This window comes from Sarcophilus harrisii, chromosome 6 (assembly GCF_902635505.1).
Source record: "Sarcophilus harrisii chromosome 6, mSarHar1.11, whole genome shotgun sequence".
NCBI lineage: Eukaryota > Metazoa > Chordata > Mammalia > Dasyuromorphia > Dasyuridae > Sarcophilus > Sarcophilus harrisii.
In genome coordinates, this window is record NC_045431.1 from 72,228,807 (window position 1) to 72,251,644 (window position 22,838).

The window sequence follows — 22,838 nt, forward strand, 5'->3', positions numbered from 1 at the left end:
GTCTGGTGAAACCTCAAAATAACAGATTCTTTAAAATTCATAATTGAAGGAAATATATAAATTACAAATATATAAAATATAATTTATATATAAAATTATACATTTATATAAAATATATAAATTATCGTGATACATATTTATTATGTATATATGTCTTTATACACACATGTATGTGTGTATCTATCTTTGTATTATAGACAGATATATACACATAGGCATACATCTGACTCTAAGGTTAAGAACTTCTTTAGAATGTGGATCACAACATAGTATTTTCACCTTTCTTGTTGTTTGCTTTTTGTTTTTTCTCATCTTTTCCCCTTCATGATCTGATTTTTCTTGTGCAGCATGATAATTGTGGAAATAAGTGTGGAAGAATTGCTCATGTTTAACACATATTGGATTACTTGTTATCTAGGGGAGGGGAAAAAATTCGGAACACAAGATTTTGCAAGAGAATGTAGAAAACTATCTTGGCGGATATTTTGAGAATAAAAAGTTAAAAAACAACTCCCGCTTTAAAGTTTGCAAAGAGCGCTATCGCATTAGAGAACCACAAGAGCCCTGGGAAGTTGATACAAGCGCCTGTTGCTGCTTTTTTTTATTATTCCCGGCCTCAGAGAGGTCGGGGAACGTGCCCGGTGTCACAGAGCCGGCCATGTCCCGAGTTCCCAAGACCTTCGGACTCTGTGCTAAGCAACCCGCTTCCTCCCCTCCGAGGTCCTCTCTGCTCTGACACGCTGCCCTTCCCCTGCACATGCCCAGTAGCCCCAGTCTGGGAGTTCTCCATCAGGGCAAGCCGGGGAGCGGCAGCGGGAAGCGGCTGCATCCCGCCCCAGGTTGCTAGGACACGCCACCTTTCTCAACTCCCTCCTCCCTTCCGAGCATCCCAGGAGGTAGGGACCGAACTCCTTCACTGCGCAATCGCAAACTCCACAGAAAGCCTGCCAACCTCGTCCAATCAGAGCGAGGTTAATAGACCGGATGAGGCGGGGCACGCCGAGTCCTAAGGAGCGAATCAAAGCCTTCGAGTGGCCCCAGGCGGAAGCGGAAGCGGAAGCGGAAGCGATCCGGGAGCTGTTGTTGGTGTGTCGGTGTGTCAGGGGGGACCGTGCGTTTGTTCTCTGGAGGTTTGGGGGGAAGGGTCAGGAGGGGGCTGCGGGTCTTGGCCGTGTGGAGGCAGCTCCTTGAGGCCGCCGCCGCCGCCGTCGCCATGGTGCAAGCAGAGCGTGGGGGGGCTGCCGGCTGAGGGCGGGGCGGAAGGAGGGGGTGACGGCCGCGACTTGGCCCGTGCCGGCTGGCCCCGCCGCGTCCGGCCGAGCTGGGGCGATACCGGGGCGAGCTGGGCAAGGTGGGCAAGCGGCGGAAGCCGCGCCGGGCCAAAGCCGCGGGCCGCGGCAGCAGCAGGAAAAGGAGGGACTCCTGCCTCAGAAGCCGCGGCGTTGGGTACACCGGCACCGTCAGCCCCTGGTAAAGTAAAGCCGAGCCGAGCCGGGCTGCCCCCTCCCCACCTCTGGTTGTGCCCCCCGAGCCCGCGCCCCAGGGAGGCCGGGAGGGGGGCGCCGGGCGGGGCGCCGGGGCCCCGGGCCTGCAGCCTCCCCCGCTGCTCTTCCTCCTCCCCTGCTCTTCCTCCTCCCCTGCTCTTCCTCCTCCCCTGCTCTTCCTCCTCCCCTGCTCTTCCTCCTCCTCTCTACTTCTATTCTCCTCTTCTTCCCCTTCCTTTTCTCCTCTTCTAGTCGTTGAATTCTCCTTGAATTCTTTCTCTTCCTACTTGTCTCTTTTTCCACCTCTTCTCTCCTCCTATTCCTTTTTCCCTTATTCTTCCTTTTCTCTTTTTCCACCTCTTCTCTCCTTCTATTCCTTTTTCCTTTATTCTTCCTTTTCTCTTTTTCCACCTTTTCTCTCCTTCGATTCCTTTTTCCTTTATTCTTCCTTTTCTCTTTATCCACCTCTTCTCTCCTTCTATTCCTTTTTCCTTTATTCTTCCTTTTCTCTTTTTCCACCTCTTCTCTCCTTCTATTCCTTATTCTTTTCCGCCTTCTGTTCTTCCTCCTCTTCCTCCCCTCCCCCATTCCTTTTCTCCTCCCTCCCCCTCTTCCTCTTCCCCGGGGTTGGTCTTGACAAAAACATGCCTTGCACCTGGAGGAACTGGAGGCGATGGATCCGGCCCCTCGTGGTGTTTCTCTACCTGGTGGCCTTGGTCGTGTCCCTGCCTTTATGCATATGGGAGCTGCAGAAATTAGAGGTAAGATGAGCGTGTAGTGGGATGCTTTGGTTATCCTGTACCTCCTACCCCTGGGAAAAGACATTTTTCCATTTAGATCTTCTCCTTACCTTTTTTCTCCAAAAAAACTTGAGTAGGTTCATCAATTTAGAGCTCTTAGGGACATCTGATTGCAAAAACTCATTTTATATATGAGGAAACTGAGGATAAGTGACTTGCCCAGGGACATGCATTTATGTCACCAAGACCTTCACTTGCCTATTCATCCATAGGATGGCTGCTTTAACCTGCCTTGTAGTCTTTTGAAACAATGCACAGGCTTCTCAAAAATAATGTTTGAGGCATATAAAGAAACCTAGAACAAGTTTGCTTCCCTGAAAAATCCATTTTCAGGAACAAATATTCCTCTTTTTAAAAATTTTGTGGACTTTTTCATTTTAATTCAGAGGATTTTGCCTAACTTTTTATAAGTGGAAAATGTTAGTGTTGCTGGAATAAAATTATCAAAATTATTTTGTTATTGTACACAGAATGGATTTGCTGCAATTATGTCAAGTGACATTTATGACACATCATGCATTTGCATTTATCAGCAACCTTTAGCTTCTTAAATTAAAAGACCAGATTAATTTTTCTTTTACTTTAGATCTTATGTATCAAGGGTTTTGCAAAATAATCCTTGTGGTTCTATGCAACTTTTTTGATGTCACATTGTTATTATGACATCAGTAAAGTAATTCTAAAGAGCCTGAAAGTTCCTAAGGTAAAAACTTCAAGTTATGTAACCTTTTCAAAGTTAAACTGTAAAACTCAAAGTGTTTAAACTCTTAATCTTTCATCAGCTCCAATTTGTGAGAGTATCCTTTAAAGTAAAACTTCCAAGTATATTTATCCAGTAAAACAAGTTTGAAGCTGCTTCATTCTAACTGAACAGACTTCATTTCCCTTCTCTCCCAAGGCCAGCGAATTTATTAGTTGAGAAAAGAATTCTTAAGAGGAGAAACTCCCTCCAAATTTAATGTAACTTAATCAATTTCAAGATTTTCCTGAGGATCATACAGCCAATATATGTCAGCAGGATTTGGACCCAGGTCTTCTGATTTTTATGCTGGGCCCCATACTGCTCCATGGTAGCATAGTAGTTTTTAAAAAGCAATGACTTATGTCAAAAACTTTATAGTGTATTCTTTTAGAAAGAGTGATGTTTTTAGACCTATATAACTCATACTGGTAGTGTCACTTATTAATAAAACGTGTTTTGCCAGTACGTAAGTTTTTGGTAGTAAATGTAATTGGCTTCTGATGCTTTTTAATGGAGATGCTTATTCAAACGTTCGCTTTTTATTGCTGGGTTTCATAACCAGTACCTAGAGAATAATCATTATAGAAAGAACTTGGAAGTTGTTAGACAAGCCCTACAAAATATGGTAGTAAGAACTTAAATAAGTAAACTATAGGAATCAGTTATCTAGAAGGTATTGCCTAGGAACATCAAAAAAACAAGCATATTCCTTGCTCTGAAAATAGGCATGAGTGGCAATAGTTGTGGTATTTTCTTTTCTCTCACAACATCTAGATTTTGTATTATGAGATGTTGATATAACTCAGATTAAGAATGTCTGACTTGAAAATTCAAACTATGAACTTTAAGAAAAGCCTAGTGACTTTAAACACATTCCACTGATCACAAGGCGGTTTTTGGCTTTGTTTTTGTTTCCTTGCTGGTGCTCTTGAGTTCTTTGCAAAAGCGAAGCTGTTTTAGGTTTGAATCCTGGGTAATTGTATTAAACAACTTTACACTTTAGGAATTTGAGCTACTGTTTTTGTTGCTTATGCTTATGTGTATTGCACTTTGAGCAAGTCTCCATAGGGAAACTTTAAGCTGTCCTCTCTCACTTGCTTCCATTTCTTTCCTTGTCACCTCAAGAGCATCACTCTGACTCCACTCTCCCTCCCCATCTCCCCAATGTGAAAGCCAAAAACACTGCTTTTATGGGAGAACAGAAACAAAAATAAAACAGTTCTTACTATTTTGTTGGGGAGGATATAGGCAACTAGAGAAAATTAAGAAAGGTGACCTCTGAACTAAGGTAATTTTTTTCCTTCTACATTTTATTGATTTGGATTTTTTTTTAAACATTACAAACATTTACAGATTACTCCTGAGGTCTCTTGTAATAAAATAAAACCTTTTAGTAAAGCTAATAACACAAGTGATGTCATCTGAAAGATTATGTAACGGATTAATTGGTCACTTACACTCCCCATTTTAAAAATAAATAGAAATGTATGCATATTCTCTCCCTCTCAACCTACCTTATTGAAAAAGAAATCATTATTGTAACAGATATTGTCAAGCAAAATAAATTCCCTCAGTGACTCTATACAAAATTATATGTCTGATTCTGAACCAAAATTCATCACCTCTCTATAAAGATAATAAATATCTTTCATTATCTGATCTCTGGAATTATGATGATTGAATTGATTGTAGTTCTTAACAAATTTTATAAATGTTTCTCCTGATTCATAGATTTTTCATTTTTTATATCAAAGTAGTTGTTCATAACATTCATATACCATTACTTATTTACCACTCCTCAATTGATGGGCCCTTTAGTTTCTATTTTTGTCGCTGCAAAAGGAGCTGCAATATAAATATTTTTGCATAGAAAGTATTTTTCCCTTTTTGATTTCTTTAGAGTGTGGGTCTTGCTAGACTACAAGGTACATACTGTTTAGTAATTTGACCCATTTCACGGTCTACCTGTGTGCCTCTTTTCCCAGAGATCCTCCAGTATATATCATTTTACTTTTTTTAGTCATCTTTATCACTCAGATGAGTATGAGGGAAAATTGCAGCATTGCTTTAATTTTCATTTCTCTTATTAGTGATTTGGGACAACTTTTTCACAATGGTTATTGATGATCTATTCTTTTGAAAACTGCCTGCTCATATCGTTAGACCTTAAATCAATTTTGGAATGATTTTTTAAGTTTGAATTTAATTGAAATGAAATTAATTTGAATCGGTTCATTATTGTACATTGGAAATATCTTTATCAGAGAAACTTGCTGCAAATTTTTCCTCCCACATGTATGTGACCTAGACATAAAAGTTCACTCTAGGATTAAAAAGTGCACTGAGTTTTGAAGATAACGGGTTCTGATACAGAGATGGAGCAACAGTGCATTCCATCTATGAGACAGCCATCCTGTGTGGGCTTCAGTTTTGTGGGCTAAACTGGAAGCCTAGTCACCAGTTATGATATTGGTGAAAATGATTTGGTGCAAATAAATTGATATAGTCAACATAATAATTTGAATATCTGAACTGTAATGCTATGACAGTTCCATAGACTGTTTCATGAATATGATTGAATTTTTTTTTTAACCAAAATTATGCTGAAAGTGAAATCCCAATGCACAGTGGGAAAAAAAGTAATAAGCACAGTTTAGTCCACAGTACCATAAACTCCAAATACATTCCATATTTCCTATCCTTCCTGTAGTAAACATTGGCATCAAGCAAGCAGGGTACTGAAAAGTACTTTCAAAACCCAATGGTTTAAGAGACCTAAGTGTTAGGTTATCAGTTTCTGCCCGCAAGGCAGTGTGTGTGGAGCCTGAAAGAAAAGAGATAAAGGCAAGAGAGAGAGGGGAGATTGCAGAAGGGAGGCAAGATAAAACAATCTGATCAAGCCTCGGTTTAATTTGTGCAATAGTACAGATATATAGCAATAGGAAACAGGGTGGCGCAAACTTAGTACAGGCTGGGGGTCCTAGGCAAAGGATTGGTTTCCCACCCAAGAATGAGCTGATCAGGTGTCTTTGGGTAGGAAAATCCATGATGTGATTAGGAGATTCCTATTCAAGGTTAGGGCAGTCTTTTGGAATGTGGCTTTGTCACCTGTATGGCCTTATGGCCTTATCACCTGTAGATTAGTGCTGGCTCCCCACAAGTTTCTTAGTCTCAAAGTTGTTTGTGTGTGTGTAAGCTCTCTTGCATGTGCACTGAGGCAATTGGGGTTAAGTGACTTGCCCAGGGTTACACAGCTAGGAAGTGTTAAGTGTCTAAGGACAGATTTGAACTCGGTCCTCCTGACTTCAGGGCTAGCACTCTATCCAGTTCACCATCTAGCTGCCCCCTATGTAATATATTTTCAAAAGGAAGTAAAGATTCCTTTTAAAATTTGCATATAATTTGTATTTTTGAAGATGTGAACTTATGTCACTTACAGGTGTTCTGATTGCAAATTCTGGCCTTTTCTCCCTACCTTGATGCCTGATTGAGTGCTATTTGATTGTATAAACTGTTTCTGTAACATAAATCACTATAACACTTGTGGTTATTCACTTTTTAATATGTTATACTTTTTTCTGTCTAGTTGTGGCTGAGAAAGTTTTGCTGATATTGGACCTCAGCCATTCTCTGTTGCAAAAGCCGTTTTGTTTTTGTCATTTACAAAATAAAACCCATATTTTAAGAATGTCCATTCTGACCTATAGTAAGAACCCAGGGTTTAATAGTATCATTGACTTAAGAATTCTCTCTCAAATTCCAAATATTAATAATTACACCAAATATAATATTGGTTGCTTAGTTCCACTAAAACTATAGTTTTGGGTTTTGCAGAGGACCTGATTGATCTTGGCATTGACAGTTTGTGGTGTCATTTTTTTTTTTCTGCTTGCTTAAAGGACCATACGTAAAGCTCAGAAGAGCCAGGTGTCCCTTGGGCTGTGGTTTGCCCACCCTTGAATTAATTGGTGAGCACGATGATAATGTGAGCCAACAAAATGCAAGCATGTTTGTGATCATATAATTTAGAGTTTATAGCAAAAATTTATGATTTTTATCATCTTTTCCTTTTGTAAATGGTTTTATGATGATATTAACAGATCTGTTAGAATTTGTAAATAAGCAAAAGCAGATCACTAAACACTGCCTCTATTAAAAGTTTTAAGTTAGTGATTTAATTCAATCTACTTTAAGTTCAATCTACTTTATGTTTATAAATATTGGCTTAAAAAGTACTTGACTGTTTAAGTGATGTTTGCTGTATATCGAACGAGAATTTCTAGAGGAGTCAAAAGAACAATAATTATTAGAAATCGTAAGGCAGTTTTAAATGGTGTCTTTCAGGAGCATCTTAGAATCCCACTGATTTAAATTCTAAATTATATATATATTAGTTGATTATAGAACTGTGGTTCTCATCTCCTTACACCCCTTTTAGCCATTCAGAGATCAGTTAAGAAACATTAAAGTACTATTTGCCAGGCACTGTGCACTGAGGATAGAGACCAAAAAGTAGAAATGAACTCTTTAAGAAGCTTACCATTTATTTGAGGAAATTGACATATGCTCCCTAAATATATATAGATTAAATACAAGATTTAGGGGGTGGGGAGAGAATAGCTGTTGCTCTCCAGAAGGGCTTGGTATTCAAAATGAGAAATGAATTCATTTCAGGAATTGAGGGGATGACTACTGCAAAAGCATGTAGGTAAGAGTGTTCAGTTTGATTAGATTGTAGAATACTGGGAGAATAATTTACAATGAGGCTGGGAAGATAGTTTGGGACTAGGTTGTAAAGGACTTTACATCCAAACAACCCTAGAGGCATTAGGGAACCACTGCAGTATGGGTAGGGAAGTGGAATGGTCAGTTGTGATGGATATGAGAGGAGGATGGTTTAGAGTAAAGACCAGTTAGGAAGATTTGACATAGTCCAAGGGAGAGATAATAAAAGGCCTGAACTAATTTGGCAACTCTGAGAAAAAGAAAAGTTTGAATGTTAAAAAAAAAAAAAAAAAGTGGATACAGAAACAGCAACATCTGACAATTACTTGGATAGGTGGACTGAGAAAGAAAGTAATCATTCAAAAATAACACCAAGGTAAAAATCTTGGGAGTTTGGAATAATTGTGATATCCTCAAAAGGAATAGGAAAGTTTGGTAAAGGAGTGATTTGGGGGAAAAGATGAGTTCTGTTTTGGCCATGCTGAGTTTGAGATGTGTTTGAGACATCTCACTTTTGAAATACTGTACAGAAAATTGATGATAGATTGGAATTCAGGAGGATTGATTGGATGGATAGATAGATTGATCGATTGATCTTGGAGTACCTTAATTGAACCCATGGAAGTTTGATGAAATCTGAGATATGAGGGGAGAAGTGAAGGAAATTAGTATGGACTATTTTTTGAAGAGTTTGGCTCTAAAAGGGAAGAGAGATATAGAGTGATAGCTTAAAAAAATGTTAGGATATTGTTAAGGTTTTTTATTAGTAGGAAGATTTAGGCAAGTTTGAAGGATAAGGAGAGATTGAAGATTGTAGACAAAGCTATCTGCTGAATAGGGAATGGAATCAATATATGAAGACCTTTCTCCTTGTAAAGGAGAAAGATTATCTATTCTGAGTCTTAAGCCAAGAAGTAGAGAGTCAAAAGATGTTAAGAGTTACTGAGATGGTAGAAGGGAAAAGATCTTGGCTTTCTTAGTAAAGTCATTGGTATGATCTTCCAGTGAGAACTAGGAGAGAGAGTTGTGGGAGGCTCAAGAAGAAAGAAGTTTAGGACAGCTTTGGGAAGTGGGATAAGGGGTCAGTTCGGGGCAAAAAGACAAACTGTCTTAGAACTTTCTACATAAACAGAATGATTTCAGAAAGGCCTGGAGAGACTTACACGAACTGATGCTGAGTGAAATGAGCAGGACCAGGAGATCATTATATACTTCAACAACAATACTATATGATGACCAGTTCTGATGGACCAGGCCACCCTCAGCAACGAGATCAACCAAATCATTTCCAATGGAGCAGTAATGAACTGAACCAGCTATGCCCAGAGAAAGAACTCTGGGAGATGACTAAAAACCATTACATTGAATTCCCAATCCCTATATTTATGCACACCTGCATTTTTTATTTCCTTCACAAGCTAATTGTACAATATTTCAGAGTCTGATTCTTTTTGTACAGCAAAATAACGTTTTGGTCATGTATACTTATTGTGTATCTAATTTATATTTTAATATATTTAACATCTACTGGTCATCCTGCCATCTAGGGGAGGGGGTGGGGGGGGTAAGAGGTGAAAAATTGGAACAAGAGGTTTGGCAGTTGTTAATGCTGTAAAGTTACCCATGTATATATCCTGTAAATAAAAAGCTATTAAATAAAAAAATAAAAAAAAAGAACTTTCTACATATCTCAAGGTGAGTACAAAAATTTCGGTTGAATTGTTACTTTTTATATATAAATTCTTCCACTAAAATATTATTCAGATATTTGTTACATGAAAATGAACATGAAAATATTCCAGATGAATTCTTAAACTTAAAAGTTTAACTAGGGACAGCTAGGTAGTATAGTGGGTAGAGCACCGGCAGGAGGACCCGAGTTCAAATCTGGCCTCAGACAGTTAACACATCCTGGCTGTGAGACCCTGGGCAAGTCACATAACCCCAATTGGCTCGGCCAAAAAAAAGTTTAAATAGACTTCCAAGTAAGGGCCTACAAATAGATTTTGTACCTGTCGTCCAAGGACAAACCTAGTTAAATTTGGAGATACACTGTCCCAAAGGATTGGTTACAACAAACAAAACATTGAGGAGTGTCTACGACAGTAAATATTGGATCTCCAGCATCTCCTTTGTGACATTTTGGAAGAGGGAAAGGGAATTGAGGTAACAAGGATACAGTAGAACTGCAAATCTTGTTGTTAAATAGAATGGGATTTCATTGTCATAATGACTCCTGGGGGGGAAAAGAAATATTTTCGAAATTGGAAGTTCCAATCCCAGATTTCCCACTTACTGTCTTTGTGACTTTGATTCCTTTTAGGGTCTGTTTCCTCATTCTTAAAATTGAGGGTATTGGAGTAGGGGACCTTAAGCTTACCTTCTGACTCTAAATCGAAGTCTGTACATTTAAAGGAAACTTATCAGTAGTGATAGGTAGTTCAACACATTTATTGAATGACTGCTGTGTACAAGACTCCCTTAGAAGCTAGTGTTGACGTTGTAATGGAAAAATGTTCTGCATTCCCTTGTAACCAGATCATGTAATGAAGTAATGAAGTCAGCCCTAGAGTAAAAATTTCTATTTATTTTTTGTGAGGCAATCAGGGTTGAATGACTTGTTCAGAATCACACAACTTTTTAGTGTCTGAGGTCCTGTTTACACTTAGGTCCTCCTGATTCCAGGGCTAGTGCTTTATTGTACCACCTAGCTGGCCCCTCTTAGTGTAGCATTTTCAAAGTTTTAAAATTTTTTAAATTAAAAAAAAATTTTAATATTCCCCAAGTCCTCTGTTTTATGGGGATTGATTGTATTTAAGATTTCTATTCTGGTCAGAACTTGTAGTTTTTGGAAGACGTTTTTTGTTTGCTTAATGGTGCTTCTTATATTAACCTGATGTCTCCTTTCAGTATTCATTCAGTGAACATATATTAAGCACTTATTGTGTGCAATGGACTATGGAAGAGAAAAAAATATTGATAAGAAGTCCCCTTCTTCGAAGACATGTTGTAACATAAAGGGCAGGACTGACTGTAATAATATTTCATCATTGTATAGAGAATTTCCATATAAGGAAAGTTCTGTCACTAATAACATTTTCTCATTACCTTAGAATCATAAACTAGGTCACCATGCCCAGAGTCACATACCAGTATATGTTGGAGGGAGGACTGTAAACATGTTCTTTCTGGCTCCAGGGCTGAGTTTCAGTTCACTCAACCAAAATATTATAACACAGGCCAAAAAAAAGTACAGATTACAAAACGGTAACTACATAAAAGAAATCTATCCCAAAATGCAATGAGTTAAGATGAAGGGAAAAAACTGTTGAAAAGGAACAATTTGGAATCATCGAATTAAAAGAACAGAAAAGAAAAAAATAAATGGGTGCTTACCATTAACTTCTAGAAGGTATAGCTATGCTTCTCTCATATGATGCTCAGCATTGCTATAGGGTTGATCATTCTTAGCCCTTAATAGCCAAATCAATTGGGAGATTGTCCTTTAGGAATATTCTTCCTAATATTTTATGATAAAAGTCAACAGGAAGATTTGGTTTAGAGAAATTAGCTTTATAACCAACTTGAATGAAGAGCCTCTATTAAAAGAAAAGAGAGGTATACTTTTGAAATATTTTGCACTTACTGTGATAGAAAGTTACTCCTTAGAATTAAAAATAGAAACTTTTTTTTAAAAGACATGCTTTTATTATTGTTCTGTAAGAAATGACCAACAGGATGATTTCAGAAAGGCCTGGAGAGACTTACACAAACTGATGCTGAGTGAAATGAGCAGGACCAGGAGATCATTATATACTTCAACAACAATACTACATGATGACCAGTTCTGATGGACCTGGCCATCCTCAGCAATGAGATCAACCAAATCATTTTCAGTGGAACAGTAATGAACTGAACCAGCTATGCCCAGAAAAAGAACTCTGGGAGATGACTAAAAGCCATTACATTGAATTCCCAATCCCTATATTTATGCTCTCCTGCATTTTTGATTTCCTTCACAAGTTAATTGTACAATGTTTCAGAGTCTGATTCTTTTTGTACAGCAGAATAACAGTTTGGTCATGTATACATATTGTATATCTAATTTATATTTTAATATATTTAACGTCTACTGGTCATCCTGCCATCTGGGGGAGGGAGTGGGGGATAAGAGGTGAAAAATTGGAACAAGAGGTTTGGCAATTGTTAATGCTATAAAGTTACCCATACATATAACCTGTAAATAAAAGGCTATTAAATTTTAAAAAATAAATAAATAAAAGGCATGCTTTTTTGTTCTTCAGTTTTTAATAGATATTTATGCTAACTTTTTTTTTTTAAGGTTGGGATACACACAAAAGCATGGTTTATTGCTGGAATCTTTTTACTAATGACCATACCAATATCTTTCTGGGGAATTTTGCAACATTTAGTGCATTACACTCAACCTGAACTACAGAAGCCAATAATAAGGTAATAGCTTGCTTAGTTTTAATCTTACAATTACCCTGGAGATTTTTCAAGAATATGTCGAGTATTTTATGAAATTTGTTCAATCTTCTTTGCTTTCTAAATAGGATTCTTTGGATGGTGCCTATATACAGCTTGGATAGTGTAAGTATGCTTCCCTTTATCTCGTTACTTAAGAACTTGTATACTCATAATAACTACAATTTCAGAATTTATATCATTAAAATAAATTTGACTAAATATTGTATTTGTTAAAAATCATTAGTAGTAATAATTCTATAACTTTGCTTCTAAATACTGTTTGATTTTTGAAAAAATAGTCATCAAAATATAATTAGTCAATCCTCAGCTATTTTTAGTTGATTGATTAACCACGGGAAATTTATTAGCATTATCACCAAATTAAATACTTGTTGACATAAACAGAAATTTTGTTTAGCACAGAAGAAGCTGAAAAAAACTTCAATTTAGACATTCCTTTTCTGTGACAGCAAGTTTGAGAGAACTTGTGAACAATTGTGCTTTCTGTTCTCAGCATGAGGTTGGTGGATTTGGAGAAGTTAAAGGGTTGAGGCAGAATGCAACAAGAGGATAAGTTCCCCCTTAGAGCAATGTTGCAGGATTTTACATGCTATGATGCTCTGTTTTTTTTCATGCTCCTGCTACCTTCACTTAGTATTGATCATCAAGATTTGATTGTCCAGTAAAAATAACATTGTAAGCTGTTGCCCGAACAGAAATCCTCCCACAGTCATTTTTCAGAAGTGGCCATTCAGCTTCTGCTTGCAGAGCTCAAGTGAGGGCTGCTTATCCTGGGGCCCAACAGGACCAACTACTACTATAGAGAGAGAGAAAGTTTTTTTATATAAAAATATATATAGTTTTTATATATAAAACATTTTATCTCTATTTCAACATTTTTTTTTCCCTTTGTAGTCACTGTTTATGCAGTTAAATATATCATTCTTTTCAGCCAAAGCTGTCCGTGATACAAAGTTAGTTCCTGATACACAATGAGGGGAAAGCCTATCTAATTTTGCATAACTGATTATTAGCGGTTTTCCTTACAATTGGCAAATATTTGCCTCATAACTTCCATCTGTTATTTCTAGTTCTGCCCTCGGCGGCAAAGGCAGAAGAAATTGTTTCTCCTCCTTATCAGAACCCTTGAAATAGGGATTTTAAGTCTCCCTTTCCTTCTCTACCCAAGTCTTGTCTTCTCCAGACTAAGCCTTCCCAGCATATTCAGTAGGAGCCTTAGAGGCTTTGTCCCCCAGACTCTTCAACTTTTCACTATCCTCTGGGTGTTCTTCTAATTTGTCCTTCTTGACAGGTGTCAACAACTGACCACAGCATTCCCAGTGTCATCAGAAGAGGCCACAGTGTTTTCTCTTGCTCTGGACTCTGCCTCTTTTGATGGAGACTTCTTTTGGTTGTGTGCCATGGCTATTTATTGGCTCATTGAGTATGTCATCCAAACCACAACTTGACTTTCTTAAGTCACACAGGCACACGCCGAACTCCTACACACCATTTTAGCCTTCCAGTTTGTTTCACCAAAAAATGTAGGTCAGCTATTACAAGATGCCTTACCTCACTTGTGAAATCTGACTTTTAAAAAGTATCTTCAAAAGGAGGAATTATATAGATCTCCCAACTAGGGAATATTGCTAAATGTCTGATAAAACAGTACCTCAAAGCTTCTTAAACTTTCAAGTCTCATATATTCGATGAAAATCCCCAGGTTTGTCTGGTGAGCATGATTGTGCTTAGAGGGCTAGGGTGAAGTATACCCTGAAAGTATCCCTTTGTGTCAGTTCTAGATTTTTGACTGTCTTCTACATAATTGAACATGCCCACTTTTAACATAATGCAGTTTGTTATGTATAAAATGTTTTCCTCACAACAATTATGGTACAATTATTGTTTCCTTAATGTTTTAAATTAGTTCCCTCATAACTGCATTCAGAAAATCCAATTTGAATCATTGCTCCATTTGATTAAAAGGTAAAAGAAATTAATTCACACTTATCCAGCTTAGAATTCTACACCATTCACAAATATCATTATCTAATTTCATTTATCTTCCTATACATTTTCAAAATCTAAGGTTAATGATTTTAGATTTTCACATTAATAAATTTGACCAAATTTGACCAAGCTACATATCAAACATCCAAATCTAACAAAAACACTTCATAGCTTACAAAATGCTGCCCTCGCAGCAGCCCATTTTACAGATGAGTAATCAGAGATTCCAAGAGTTTGTTTCCCAGAATCTCATAGCTAATGATTTAATAGCTGGAATTTGAGACCAAGTCACGATCTGATCTTTATACCAAATAAAGGCTAAAGATAGACCCAACAGGAACGCATCTGAGGCAATTTCAGATATTTACATGACAAGAAATATAGTACTCGGTAGTATACAAAATGTACTGAGAATTGGAATGTTGATCCATTGTCATTGGGGTGAAATAATTTTAACTTCTGTTTTTCATAGTGGATAGCTCTGAAGTATCCCACCATTGCAATCTATGTGGATACTTGCCGAGAATGCTATGAAGCTTATGTCATATACAGCTTCATGGGATTCCTTTCCAATTATCTGACTAACCGGTATCCAAATCTGGTGTTAATCCTTGAAGCCAAAGATCAGCAGAAACATTTGCCTCCTTTCTGCTGCTGTCCATCATGGGCAATGGGAGAGTAAGTATATTTGTTCTCATCTTAATGCCTTATCTGTTCAATGCTGCACTGCCCAGTCAGACTTTGTTATTATTTAGGGTGATGTGCAGAGATTTAAGATAGTGTCTGCCCTTCAAGGAAATTACAGTCTAGAGAACTGTGTTTTAGGAACATTGAGATGTTCAAATGAATTGAACACTAACGGCAAGACAAGGAAATGAATTAAATGGTTCTTACACTCCAGTACTGACTTTGCCACTAGTACCTGAGTGTGACATTGGATATACACTGGAGCTTAGTTTCTTCATTTGCAAAACGAGAAGTTTTTGAATTATGTCATTAATAAGGTCTCTGATCTAGTCATCAAACAGAAGGAGGTTGAACTAGTTTGATGGCAGTGAGCAAGGAAGAATGACTGAAATAGTGAAGGACGTAAAATTAGATATTCAGTTTAGTATAACAAAAGTTAATCTAGATAAGTAAAAGTCATTCAAGAAACTAAGTTTTTGCTTTTGATGCTTTCAATAGAAAATTAAAGGTAAATTTGAGGTAACTTTAGGATACCTTCACCTTCCTTTTCTAAGATCCCATTACGTTGCAGCGGTTGAAAAAAAAAAACTCCAAATAGCAAGTAACTTATACTCTGTATCTGATAACAATGAATAACTGGTGGTATTTGTGTTTGTCATAGTTTAAATTACGTATTACAAATGCTGAGTTTTATGGTTAGATTCTTAATCTACCTATACTGATTTTTATCTTGAACATTGATTGGGTTATTGTTATAATTTGAATCCTCTACTTATACAATTATTTATTTTACAGTTGTATCCCAATGAAGCTTTTTTTTTTTTAAGTAAATCTAATTTTCAGACTTGCTGAAACCTTTACCACCTTCACATAATTCCTTTATTGGCAGCCCATCTAGTGGGTATTTTCTCTCCCCTTTCTATCTCATATCCCAATTTTAAAAGAGAGTTTTTTAAACTAAAACAGTAACTTTCCCTGTGCAGACAAGATGGTGAGCAAGGAATCTTAAGGCAGAAGAGACAATTTAGAATGTCAAAAAATGATTTTTTTTTGTGTGCCAAAGCTAAGCCTTAACTGTAATTTTCTATGCTTGCTTTTTAGATTGTTAACCCATAATCAGATAATATTTCATGCCTCTGAAATGCATCATGTAGATTAATTGGGTTGATTTTTACAGTGTGTAAGTAAACAAGTCCACAGATCCAAGTTTTTATATTTGATCTAAGACTTACAACAACAGACTGTCTCTAATCTGAGCTTACATATATGTATATTTGATCACCTATGGGACTAGATAAGATTGTTTAGTATCAGCCAAGAAACTGTTGAGCAGTATCTTTTGATATAGAGAATTGAATATTTCATAGTGTAAAGCCAATCACTGTGAGTCTTTGTTTTTATGAAGTTTATATATAGTCTTAGAAGTTCACCAGTATGTATGTCTCTTGACACCATGTGAAAAGACAATTGAGAAGCATCTTTTATACATTTAACTTGATTCATTTTTAAAATTTATATATATGTGGGGGTGGAGGTGATATTTACTTCTGCTTTGGAAAAAAAAAAAAAACATTATGCTATTAACAGGTTTCTTTATCTGGAACAATATTGTCCTTGCTAGGATAGATGTAGTGTAGCTTATTTGTTGATGGCTAAGGTTATCAAAGGGAAGAGACAGCATTTATTTCTAGTTGTCTGCAATTGTCTATTCCTTCTTAGTTTTATTCTCTATACTTCTAAGTGGAGTTGAGTTGAGAAAATGAGTTAGGAAGAGTGGTTGAAGTATTGAATTAATATTTGCATTTCTTTCGCAGAGTATTATTGTTCAGATGCAAACTAGGCGTATTGCAGTATACTGTTGTCAGACCATTCACAACTATTATTGCTTTGTAAGTATATAAGTGTGGAATGAATTTTTTGGAAGCACTTCATATTGCTTTTGCTTTGTTGGAACTGTTCAGGACATGTCACTTATTCAGATGAATAATACAGGCATTAAGGAAACATTTTCTGAAAATTCACACAAGAAAGCATAGTTCAATAAACATTAAGCATTGACTGTGCTAGAGACACAAAAGGCAAAGCAAAATAATCCCTGATCTCAAGGTGTCTACCTTCTGGTGAGAGATAGAACCTGAAAAACACATCTTGCTTGACTTAGTATGTAATGGCAAGAAATGCTTTTTAAAAATTCTTATGTATATAACCTTCAAAATAATCAGCATCTTAGCAGAGCTTTATATTTGAGCTTTATACATGGTTAATTAGAAAGTGCCCAAAAGTATTAAAAATAATAAATTTGTCTATCTGCCATATAGGTAGAATAGTAATCAGCACTTTAAAAGAGAGATCCTGCTGGCCCCTTTCCTTTTGCTTCTAAGTCATTTTTAGTCTCATTGGCTTTACATTAGATTGGCATCATGTATCCAATGTGTGAGTCTGTTTTATTTTGGTCTTCCTGCTAGATTTATGAGCATAAATTTTCTTGTAACATTTTTACAAAAATAGTTTTGTTGAAACTTTTAAGTAACATATTTATCCAGATTTGAATATTAGACTCATTAATAATTGACATTTTAGAATCTTTGAAATGAGTTTTTCATAAGACTTTGAAATTGTTGTAAATGTAATGTTTCTCTTAAATCATTTTTAGAATCTGTGAGTTGCTTGGTGTATATGATGAAGGGAACTTTAGCTTTAAAAATGCTTGGACTTACCTAGTTATATTCAACAACGTGTCACAACTGGTGAGTAAGAATATGATTTTGTTTTACTGATAAGTAATGATGTCATGCCAGGGAAACTGAGGCAGGATAGAGACTAGAGAACAATTTAATAATTTATTTAAAAGGGAGAGATTTAGTGGGACCAAATGGATCCATGGTTTGGTCCCAGGGCTGAATGAGACTATTGTCTCCAAGAATCCAGCAGTGAATGTCAGATGCAAGATTCTTTTATAGGGTAACAAGAACAATGAGATAATGGGGGAGGTACCTGGATGGGATGATCTAATTGGGGGAGACACCTAGGATGACATAATGGAGGGAGGTACTGGAGAGACTTCTGACTTTTATCCCATCAAACATTAAGAGGGAATGATTATAGCCTAAGGTCTAAGATATAAGACCTTTATCCTAACATTAAAAGGGAATGGTTTATAACCTGAGGCAGAGTAACTGAATAGGACAATTAGGGAAACTGGGTCAAGACATTAAAAGAGAACTGTGGCACAACATTTACATTAAGTACTCAAAACTAAATAGCTGTGACCAAATCTTCTGTGAAAATACTTGGTTGAGAATGTTCTATAAATTTGATACCATTTTCAAACTTTATTTTCTAAGTTGCCCACATTGAGAATTTGAGAATCTATTAATTGTTTGATGACTATACCTTGATCAGTTTATGTTCTGCCTGTCGGTTGAGTATGAACCATTATGGTTCAGCATGAGATGTGAGAGAGATAATATGTCCTACTGAGCGTGAGATAACTTAGACTTTTATTTATAAAAGAAAATGTTTAACTTTGTTATTGACGATATGATAGTTAAAAGAATTGATTGGAATTGAGGCAGTAATTCTTAAATTAAATTTAAAATAACTTTAATGTATCCATCCATTCCCAGGGAAATAATTCCCAGAACAATATACCTTATCACTTTTTCTCTTTTGTCTTCACACACACACTCATGCTCACTCGTGCTCTTGCTCTTTTTCTTTTCTCTCCTCCATTTATCTAAGTTATATCAAGTGCTATTCCTCTTAATAGAATTTCGTCATTTTTATCATTTTACTTTTACTGTGCAGATAATTAAGAAAAAAATGAGACATCAAAAGTTGTTTTTTTGTTTTTTGTTTTGTTTTGTTTCTTTAGTTTGCTATGTATTGTCTTGTGCTGTTTTATAAAGTATTGTGGGAAGAACTAAATCCAATTCAACCTGTTGGCAAATTTCTTTGTGTAAAGATGGTAGTTTTTGTTTCCTTCTGGTAAGTGCTACTTTTCTACTAAATTCTTTAGTTTATGAAAAAGTAATATAACTATTAAGTAAAAGTATATGGGAAAAATTAATTGACTGGTCATTTTGAATTGGTCAAAATGTTTAATTTTCCAGTATGACAACAGTAACTTTGCATTTGTAGTGTATGTCATACAATTTTGTGGTCAGTTGTAAATTGGGCCCTTAGTGAGATTATATTAAGCGCTATTCATAATAAATGTACCTTCATTTAGATTTCATTATTGTCATTTGTTTTTATACAGTTCAAACTATTAGACATAAGACATGATATCTAACTCTAGACAAAGACTAATACACATTATATTATGTAGAGCTTTAAATTATATACAAAGTACTTTAAACAACTCTAAGAGACAAGTAATGCAAGCATAATTATTCCTATTTAACAAACTCCTCATGAAGTTTATGAATGAACATTGGTCTTAATTCTATTTGAGGAACAGCAACTGTCCATTTTTTTTTTTTATCTTAATAGTATTTTTTTCAATTACATGTAAAGACAATTTTCAGTGTTCCTAAGATATGAGCTCTAAATTTTTTTCTCCCTCTCCACTACCTCCCCACACAAAACAATCTAGGTTATACAGGTATAGTCATTTTAAACATATTAGTTGGGAAAGAAAAAAAATTAAAATGAAATTAGTGGTCTTTGTTTTGCATTTAGTCTCTATAGTTGTTTCTCTGGTTGTGAATGACATTTTCCATTCTAAGTCTGTTGGAATTGTCTGGGATCGCTGTATTGCTGAGAAAAGCTAAGTATATCACAATTGATTACTACACAGTGAGCAACTGTCCATCTATTTTAGGTATTATAAAGATAGATATTAACTGATTCATATACCATAACTAGCCAATTTCTGCTGGTCTTAAAATATATAAAATGATGCACAAAGACAACAGTTTTAATATATAATCTAAATTTTCATTTGCTAAACATTGAATTCAGTTTCTCTGATACAAATTATCTTTTCATAAACATGTTCCCTGTAGGCAAGCAGCAATTATAGCTTTGTTGGTCAAAGTTGGAGTTATTTCTGAAAAGCACACTTGGGAATGGCAGACAGTAGAAGCTGTGGCTACAGGCCTACAAGTAAGTCTCTCTCCTTGGATGCAGTCACAAATTTCTCTTCTTCTCATCTTCCTCTCTGACTGAGGTCTTCATTATTACTTGCTTGGACTTTCAAAAAGGTCTCCTAATCAGCCTCCATGCCTCAAGCTTATCTTCATTTTCAACACTTAGGTCTCAGTTTCCTCATGTAAAATGAGATTGGATTTAAATGATCTTTGGTTCCTTCCCATATTGCATTATAGAGTTATAGATTTGGAACTAAAAGGAGCCATAGAAATCGTCTATTCCAAGTCCTTCGTTTTATAAATGAGAAAAATGAGACCCACATAGTAGAATAAGTTGCCCATAATCACGTGGTAAGTAGCCAGAATACAACCCTCTCTAATTCTGTGAATTATAGTGGAATTGTTCCTATGTACAACAAACAAAATGTAAACATTATGACTATCATCTGCTCTTTTATAGGATTTCATCATCTGTATTGAAATGTTCTTTGCTGCTATTGCTCATCACTACAGCTTTTCCTACAAACCCTATGTGCAGGAAGCAGAGGAAGGCTCATGCTTTGATTCTTTTCTTGCAATGTGGGACATTTCAGACATTAGAGATGACATATCTGAACAAGTAAGAAATGTTGGTAAGTATTTGGCAAAAACTATTCATTTTTAATTTATCTAGGTATATATCTATACTGGCACCTTACTAAGAATTTACTGTGGACCAGGATTTGGTGGAATATAATGGAGTTAGGAACTTTATTACAGAAGGATTTTATATGATGGCAGTCCTATCACACAAGTCTATTGTAAGGAAGTTCTAGCATATATTTAAAAAGTGGTTTGTTTTGTGTTGTCAGAATTGTTAACAAAGGTTCTCATAAAACTTTTGCATTTCCTTTCAAGGAAGGACAGTCCTGGGTCATCGTAGTAAAAAGTTTTTTCCTGATGAGGAGGAACAAAATGAAAATACAAGTTTATTATCATCTCAAGACCAGATTTCTGTTGCTTCTTCTATGCCATCTTCACCCTTGGGTCACTACCAAGGGTTTGGACACACTGTGACACCACAGATTACACCTATTTGTTCTAAGATGCCTGATGAAATTTATAATGCAGGGAATGAAGAATCTTCAGCTAACTATAAATCTGTGGCCTCCTGAACATTCAGAGGAATAAAAGTTTCTTCTGTCCTCCATGTTACTTCATAACCCTGGTATTCCAGCACAAGGATGTTTGGTGAAAGCCAGGGTGTGTATAAAGGTAGAGTCGAATTTAAAACTGAATTAAGCACATTTTGTGTATCAAATAATCAGTCTAAATTTCCTGAGACTTGATTTATTTCTTGGTGTCAGAACACAAAATGCTTATATTTGATGAAGAGAAGAAAATGACTGGAACTATAACTGACATTAAACTACTCTGTCTAATAGATGGACATGAAAATCAATGTTTTCTACCCCTGCTGCATGGATTAGAATGCTGCTGAATTAACCTGAAGAGTGGACTTTATAAACAATTAGGTAAATGAATTAGTGCAACTTGATCATAATTAAAGTTAATGGTTACTTATACAGGTTGTGCTTACATAACCTTTAAATAACTAGATTTTATTCCATTCAATAAAAGAAGTAACTTCTACTCTGTTGTTGTCTCATCTGTCTTCATATTGTTAGATACTCAGCATAGTAATAGTAAAATAAAAAAGGGCTGGCCTGGAAATTGGAGAATACCAAGTCTCCAATTCTGTAGCCCCCCCAAGATGGGAACAAACCTGACCAAGGGGCAGTCAGCTTAGATCTGTCAGTAGGGAGTCTGTTACAAAGAATTCTTGTTGGAAGGATATTTAGCCAAGCAAGCAGAGAAAAGAGGAGACATTTAAAATGAAAATGAAGTAACAGAGAAACATGACGGGGGACATTTACCTTCAAAATCATGAGATCTTATTTAAGAAATTGTTCATTGTAGCAACTGAAAATATTTTCTCTGACAGTGGTATGTAAGTTACAGGCTAACCAGTTTGTTCATTATTATCAATCATTTTAACGTTGAGTTTAACACTGATTTAATGTTAAGGAGGGGAAGGCAGGAACTGTATCTCTTTATTTTTAAGCTTTTTATTTTCAAAAAACATACATAGATTGTTTTCAGCATTCATCCTTGCAAAACCTTGTGTTGCAAATTTTTCCCCTCCCTTCCCCCATCCCCATCTCTAGACCGCAAGTAATCTAATATATGTTAAACATGTGCATTTCTTCTATACATATTTCCACAATTATGTTGCACAAGAAAAATCGGGTCAAAAAAGGAAAAAAATGAGAAAAAAGCAAGCAAACAGCAAAAAGTGAAAATGCTGTTGTGATCCACACTCAGTCCCCACAGTTTCTCTCTGGGTGCAGATGATTCTCTTATCACAAATCTATTGATACTGACCTGAACCATCTCATTGTTGAAAAGAGCAGCACGTGCAAGAAATGTGTCTTTTCAAAAAAAATGAAGTCAGTTGTCACAAGTACTCTTAGAGGTGGCATAGGCTCCCAAGTCATTCTTGGGATACATTTTTGTGCTTTAAAATATAGATCATATAATTTGTAGTTTAGCTAATACTTCTGTGTTCTCATATGCGTGGGTGTTTTTTTGTTTTTTGTTTTTTTTCACTAGGAGAGATAGCAATTCACCAATTCTTCAAGCCTATTCCCATCACATAAATCCTCCATAAAGGACCTACTGAATCATTGTCTTTTTTAAGTTTTGTTTTGTTTTTTAGTTCAAAATTCTCTTCCTCCTACACCTCCCCCACACATGAGAAGACAGG

The 22,838-nt window shown here is 36.1% G+C and overlaps 1 protein-coding gene across 4 annotated transcripts; it reads left to right on the top strand.

Annotated features, from left to right (window-relative positions):
* The first annotated feature begins 969 nt into the window (after nucleotides 1-969).
* Nucleotides 970-21,669, top strand: TMEM184C (transmembrane protein 184C). 4 transcript variants are annotated; one of them, XM_031943943.1, is made up of 11 exons: nucleotides 970-1,094; nucleotides 2,146-2,245; nucleotides 12,094-12,224; nucleotides 12,329-12,365; nucleotides 14,725-14,930; nucleotides 16,754-16,828; nucleotides 17,593-17,686; nucleotides 18,814-18,926; nucleotides 19,949-20,048; nucleotides 20,493-20,664; nucleotides 20,930-21,669. In XM_031943943.1, the coding sequence occupies exons 1-11, from the start codon at nucleotides 985-987 to the stop codon at nucleotides 21,184-21,186; spliced, it is 1,395 nt and encodes a 464-aa protein (XP_031799803.1). In that variant the 5' UTR covers nucleotides 970-984; the 3' UTR covers nucleotides 21,187-21,669. The 4 variants fall into 4 exon arrangements, with proteins under 4 accessions (XP_031799803.1, XP_031799805.1, XP_031799804.1 ...); XM_031943945.1 differs by lacking the exon at nucleotides 20,930-21,669 and adding an exon at nucleotides 20,270-20,383 and having other exon boundaries at nucleotides 20,493-20,585; XM_031943944.1 differs by lacking the exon at nucleotides 970-1,094 and adding an exon at nucleotides 1,101-1,470.
* Nucleotides 21,670-22,838: the final 1,169 nt, after the last annotated feature.

Bases quoted from the DNA above. Each gene is read 5' to 3' on its own strand.
- TMEM184C (XM_031943943.1), top strand. From the start codon at position 985: ATGAGGCGGGGCACGCCGAGTCCTAAGGAGCGAATCAAAGCCTTCGAG. The intron at 18,927-19,948 runs GTAAGTGCTACT...TGTTCCCTGTAG, and splicing joins GTAGTTTTTGTTTCCTTCTG to GCAAGCAGCAATTATAGCTT. The intron at 20,049-20,492 runs GTAAGTCTCTCT...GCTCTTTTATAG, and splicing joins CTGTGGCTACAGGCCTACAA to GATTTCATCATCTGTATTGA.